Source organism: Neolamprologus multifasciatus, chromosome 7 (assembly GCF_963576455.1).
Source record: "Neolamprologus multifasciatus chromosome 7, fNeoMul1.2, whole genome shotgun sequence".
NCBI classification, from domain to species: Eukaryota; Metazoa; Chordata; class Actinopteri; order Cichliformes; family Cichlidae; genus Neolamprologus; species Neolamprologus multifasciatus.
In genome coordinates this window covers 49082485-49089020 of record NC_140445.1, presented here as the reverse complement: position 1 = coordinate 49089020, position 6536 = coordinate 49082485, and the positions used below count along the sequence as shown (strand labels likewise).

Below are 6536 nucleotides of genomic sequence, written 5' to 3'. Positions count from 1 at the left end.
TTCTACTCCACGGCCGTATTTCATACGGGTCCACATTTCCAATGCATGCTATTTTCTGCAAGTACCGCCGCTTCGCCTCTGGCCTCTCTATACCGTCCGTTTCTTTGTAGCTGCTTTTAAGCATCTTGTAATCGTCGTTCCAACACAGTGTGTTTGTTTTGATTCGTAGACCCCGAACATGGCGCCGCGCTCCCACAATGCATTGCGGCGTGACGTCAACTCCAAAGCCCTATTATCCTGGTTTTGACTTCCTTTAAAGACTTATTTTGATATAATAGCACAAAAACAAACAAACAAGAAAACACCCACAAATATTTCCCAAAATGTAGTGTTTTGTTTGTTTGTTTGTTTGTTTGTTTTTTGGGGGGGGGGGGGGGTTACATTTTTTTTTTTTTACATGAGCTCAACAAAATAAGCCAGAAGATTGTAAAATGTTGCTTTGTCTGACGAGTCTCCATTTCTGCTGTCACATTCAGATGGTTAGGGTCAGAACAACATAAAAGCAAGGAGCCATCGTTAGGGTGGTCAGAACCAGCAGCAGTTAAGGCTGCTGCTGGTTGTGTTATGGTATGTCATATTCTCTTGCCACGCTTTGGGCTTCTTAGTATCAGCTGAACATCATCATCAAGCATCACAATTCAGTGGTGGGCGTTATGGACGGCCTTTGGCGGTCCAGAACTGTCCAAGAAGATCACTGTGCCCACTAATCAGAATTTTAAGCATGACCCTACCGGAAGTAGTGATGAACACATTCTGCGCTCACCATGGACAACGGCCCCGGTGTTTGGTGAGTTCATCAATCCACGAGAGAAAGTGTCTCACCTGAGTGTTTCCTGCCTTAAGATATGTTTTTTTTCCACGTTTACTGCTGTGGCTACAGTGCACTATCCATGTATGAGTGTATCACTGTATGGTGCATGGTGTGGCTTGAAGTGGCTAGTTTGTCCTTCGGTTTGTTGTGTAGCCTGTAAAGGTGGTCCACTGTATGCTTAGTACACTGAGTCCTGCACTAATGTGTAAAATGTAAATTTAACGGCTCTTAAATGCATTTTAGTTATAACCTCTGTGTTTTTTGCAGCATCTCTGGCTGTGTATTGTTTTATGGCACAGCCAGTTTTAAATTGAACTCTATTTTTTTCGGCAATATTGCCTACATTGATCGCTGTGTCATTGCGGCTATGATATGTTGCACAGTGGCGCCGTGGCTTAGTTGGTTAAAGCGCCTGTCTAGTAAACAGGAGATCCTGGGTTCGAATCCCAGCGGTGCCTTTTCGGCGTGCCAGGAGAAAGCTTCATGCTGCAGTGGTGTCATTAAAGAACCTCTTTGTTAACAAACACAGAGGGCTGATGTCACAGAGCATGCAGAGCTTATGAAACAGTTTAATTCACCAAATCACGTGATCATAGCTGATTTTGGAAAATATTAATATTCCCACAAATCATCTGTAGGGTTTACAGAGAATGATCCATAAAAAGAAGAAATATCCAGTGACAGTTGGTGTCAGAGGTGAAAGGAGAATGGCCAACTGCTTTGAGCTAATAGGTAGGCAAGAGTAATTTAAATTATTACTCACTACAACCAAGACATGCAGAAGAGTATCTCTGAACACACAACATGTTGAACCTTGAAGCAGATGAGCTACACCAGCTGAAGATCACTACCGGTGCCACTTCTGTCAGCGGAGTGTAGGAAACTGAGGCTAAAATTCGCATAAGCTCACTGAGATTGAGCGACAGAAGACTGACAAAATGTTATGGCTCAGGCTGATGGTGATGGTGTAACAGTAGGGGATATTTTCCTAGAACACTTTGGGCCACTTGGTACCAACCATGCTTTACTTTAATATCAGCATACTTGAATATTGTTCCCGACCTGATCCCTCATAAAGGGATGGACCTGGCTGAAATAATCTCAAACTGATTCCCTGAACATGACAGTGAGTTCATGGTGTCCACCGTCACCAGTCGCATCATGGATTAACATGGATTACAACCCACTTTACCTGGGTTGGGATCCATTAAAGTGGGTTGGAATCCGTCCTTTTTTTAAAAAATAAAAATAAAAGAATCAATCTCTTCTTCAAAGAGTGATCTGGCCAAGAGGAGAACATAGACTGTAACAACAATCATACACAAATGCAGCCGACACCTCGTACTAGCATGTGAACACGCAATAACATAGCAAGTACATTATGAAGGTTTTTTTTTTCAAATGAGATGTCTGCTTATATGCTGTATTTTTATGAACTACCAGCAGTTCGGTTCAGCTCCTCATTCCAATCATTTAACATTATTCCCTGAATGAACACCATCACTACCAGTGTGTATTACACAAAAGCTTATACGGTTCTAATAAATATATTTTCCCTTTTAAATTGCATTTATTTATTTTTCTGTTCCTGAGAAAAAAAACCAACTCCAAAATAAGATGCTGTTACACCCAGAGTATTTTGTGTGTCGCTGGTCCGCGTAGGTCTGCTTGCAGACCCCTGTTTGAAACGACAGAGGGCGTGCGTGTCATCCATCGGCAGAGGGGTTAGTGTGAGTGAGAGAGTGATTCTGAGACACTCAGGGGGACCTGGCTGCTGCTGCTGCCGCCGTGCTGCCCGCTCCTGCTGAGGGAAGAGGAGGAAACATGAGCTCCAGGAAAGGTGCGTATAACTCATCCTCCAACTTAGCTACGCTAACCCGCTCCTGGTGGCGGAAGTTATGGGTGTACGTAGCCCTTGAGGGTATGCTAAACGCCATCCAGCCTCGTTGATGATGTGTGATTGTTCTCTCTTCCCCATCGCCACCTTCCCTCCTACACCCTTCCCCGGACTCGTCTGTGCCTGTGAATGAATGTAACCTCGGACCGGCAGTGATGGCCATCCAAGCTAGAAAGAGGAGGCCGAAGGGGAAGAAGGATAAAGCGGGTCACCATCGCAGGTAAGCGGGGCGGCAGCGGGGAAGTGTGGACGTGAAGTGTTTGTTTACTGACAGCGGGTCCCTCTCTGTGTGACACAAGCGCTGCTGCCGGTGCGTCGGCGGTATGACCGTGGACATATGGCACGGGCTGGTATTTTCATCCACAGGCGGGGTCCCGTGGAGTGTTTCGACTTACCACTTACATTATATGTGGACGGTGTGATCCCCGGGTCTCCACCTGATTCCCCGAAAACGACTGGGTCCTGCACCGCTTACAGCCTGCACATACTCGTGTAGTTTATTTTGCATGCCTGAGCTTCCAGCACAGATGGTTTCTTGGTAGATTTTTTTTTAAACTAAGGTTTCAAAGCGAGGATTGACAGATGTCACGGCTCATTTCCGTTTTATTTTTAGCGATGGCAGCACCAGACTGGCACGGAGTAAACGCCCACTTACATCGCCTAACCCGTGTGGGGAGTCTCTGGCATGGTGTTATGTAACTTTTCTTGGCTCTCCCGGTGCGTTGTTTCCTGGTTTTGCCAGGCAGCTTTACAGTATGGGTGCACGAGCAGTTCGGCGTGATTTTGCCGGCGTGAGTAGTTGCAGCCGAGGCTGGCGTGCCAGCAGCGCAGTGGCTGCGTAAAGTGCATGTGAATTGGAGTGGAGAGAGTGGGGGGCTTTCTTCATGGCGTAACGCTATTGGAGCGACGTCACCAGCAGCCGAAGAAGGCATCAATTAGGTGATACCAACGGTGCAGACACCCCAGGGTGGCTGCTGGTGGCTGGAATGGGCTGGAATGTCCCAAACACCTGGACAGTCATAGTGAAACCAGATAGACGTTTATAAAATGGCAGATGTTCCAAAAAATAGAGAACTGGACTCCACAATTGTCTTGTAAATAAAACATGACTCATGCAATGGCCCTACAGGTGTCCTGTAATGGATGCTGGTTCGCTTTTAGCCCTTTAAATGCTGCAAAATGTAATGTAGTGGCTAATGGTAAAATGACCTAAACTACCCCCCCCCCCCACACACACACACACACAACAACAACAAACAAACAAACAAAAAAAAACAACAACAACAACAAAACCCTGAAAAGAACCCCTCCTCTCTGTAGCTAGCATTTTAGCTAGCATTTTTTTGGAGGCTAATCAACAATAATATTCCTCAAAATTCAGTAGATCCCCCCAAATATAAGAACATAAAAGCAGTATATTACAACATTTGAGATACTACAACAACAAAATATTTGCTCAATAAACTGCTCAGACAATGCATCAGTTATTAAAAATATTTGGCTATTATCAGCTCACTAACAGATGTGACAGCAGTTGTTTTGTTTTTTTTAATGTAATGTGTTCCCCTCAAAAATACCTTCATTATGTGATATAAATTTCTAAATGAGTTACTTTTATGTTTCTAAATGAATTTCTAAATGAACTACACTTTTACGGCATTGATACCTGGAAGAAACACAATATATAAACAAACTATTTATTTAAAAAAAAATAATTTAGCTGAGTTCCTTTGCACTCTGACCTGTAGAATATCCCTTTAGAGATGCTGCAGTTATGTAATACTTTCAATACTTGGCGATCAAGAAACCCTGACGCTTGATTAAATATGGTTAATTTTTGATCACACTATGTGAAGTGTTAAGTGTGCCTCAAACATGTTTTGGCACATCTGTGCTTCAGTTTATGGTTACATATCAGATTACGCAGGTGCCAGTTCCTGAATCTGGCGTGCTATTATTGACTGATTTACTGCCAGCGCTTCTTTATTAAACTTCAGTTGTAAAAGTGTGAAAAGCATGTATTTTTACATGCTTACAGTAGGTTTTTGCATTTCTGATCATTTCTGATTTTAAAAAAAGCTGACATGGTGAAATTATTTTCACTGATGTAGTTTATCATACAGGTCATCAGTTCCACAGTTTATATTCTCTATCAGGGTGAATGATTGATAACAAACTTTATAAAATATAGAACAGTTTTGACAGTATACACTGCAGCTTGATGATAGTGTAAGACAGCACATTCCTTTAGTACAACAGCCTAAATAACAGGAAATGACACAAAGTGCTTTGCATTTGATATCATCAGATTGCACTATACAGGAATATATTAGAGGAACAAAGAGTCAATAGGGAAATAAACACTGGGAATTACATGGCAAGGATAAACATAGGAATAAAATAAACATGGACTTTACACACCATTTAAAAAAAAAAACTTTGAACGAACTAAAAGCAAGGATTAAAAAAAACACGAGTCTTTAAATTCAGATTATTATAGATATGATTTGAAATGGGATATTATTCCAAAGTCTGCAGGCAGAATGTGTTATAAGCAGATCAGAAATGTAATGTGGGGCTAACCCATTAATGGCTTAAAAAACAAAGAGTAAAAATGTAGAAACACCTCTTTTTTTCACTAGTAATCAGAGAGCCAGAAAAGATGTTCTGCATTATAGTTGTCCAGTCGAGAAATAATAAATGCATGGATTATTGTGCTGAGGTCTACTGGGGATAACAATGACTTTACTTTTGCAATATATCTAAGATGGTAAAATCTGCCTTTCACAACCCTTTTTCCCTTGTTTATTAAAATTCAATAAACTGTCAATAAAACATGTAGATCTGTAAGCTGATTTTGAAAATTAGCACACAGAAGACCAAAAGTAGAGCTGATACTGGAAACTAAGCTGGTCCAAAAATGATCACTTCACTTTTCTTATCATTCATCTGAATGATATTCATTGGCATCTAGGATCTGACGTTCTCCACACAGCTGAACAGGTTCTTCAACCAACATTACATTCTCTGTGAACCGAGTAGGTAAGGTTGTGTGTCATCTGCATAACAATAAGATGCAGTCTTATATTTTTTAAAAGTCGAGCCGAGGGAAAGCATGTGTAAATAAGAGAGGTCCCATAGTGGAGCCTGTGTGGATGCAATAGGGCAGTGGTCCCCAACCCCCGGGCCACGGACCGGTACCGGTCCGTGAGTCATTTGGTACCAGGCCGCGAGAGTTGAGGCTCGGGTGTGAAATGTATGGTTTTCAGGGTTTTTATCGGTTTTTAGCGTTATTTTGTTATCATTAACTCGGTTTTCCTGGGTCTTTTCACGTGTGTTATGAATAAATCTTCTTTTTTTCGGTACCGGTACTAGTTTTATTTTGTTGTATTTATCCGCGACACCTTAAAGGCCGGTCCGTGAAAATATTGTCGGGCATAAACCAGTCCGTGGCACAAAAAAGGCTGGGGACCGCTGCAATAGGGTACTGGAGCAGAGGTAGATGAGCAATTTCCTATCTTGACTGAGAAGCTTCTGTCTCTTAAATAAGAGCTAAATTGTTTTAGTAAGATAAAAACTAAACGAAAGAAGGAGCTCTGTTAAAAAAAATTGAGCTGATTAAGTACAAATGTTAATAAAAAGAGCAAGATTACCATAAATATTAATAAAATGAGAACAGGTTTTGCTAAAGGAAAATATTTGAAAGCGAAATAAAACAAGAAAATATTATAAGGTATTAAAGTGAGTCAGCAAACAAAGTGTCAGAGTGGAATTAAAATATATAAATGTAAACTGTTTGATCCCTGACGTCTATCAGAAGCAGTTATG

General features: G+C 41.6%; 1 protein-coding gene and 1 non-coding gene across 4 annotated transcripts in view; both read left to right on the top strand.

Moving 5' to 3' along the window:
• The first annotated feature begins 1195 nt into the window (after positions 1–1195).
• Positions 1196–1269, top strand: trnat-agu (transfer RNA threonine (anticodon AGU)). The gene has a single exon. It is a non-coding gene; the product is annotated as a tRNA-Thr (tRNA).
• A 1247-nt stretch (positions 1270–2516) lies between these two features.
• srpk2 (SRSF protein kinase 2) overlaps positions 2517–6536 on the top strand; it is a 70656-nt gene continuing 66636 nt past the window's right edge. For all 3 annotated transcript variants that reach the window (XM_085166044.1, XM_085166043.1, XM_085166041.1), the window contains exons 1-2: positions 2517–2651; positions 2862–2928. In XM_085166044.1, the coding sequence (XP_085022170.1) occupies positions 2636–2651; positions 2862–2928 (83 nt within the window). In that variant the 5' untranslated portion in view covers positions 2517–2635. The remainder of the gene's footprint in view (positions 2652–2861; positions 2929–6536) is intronic.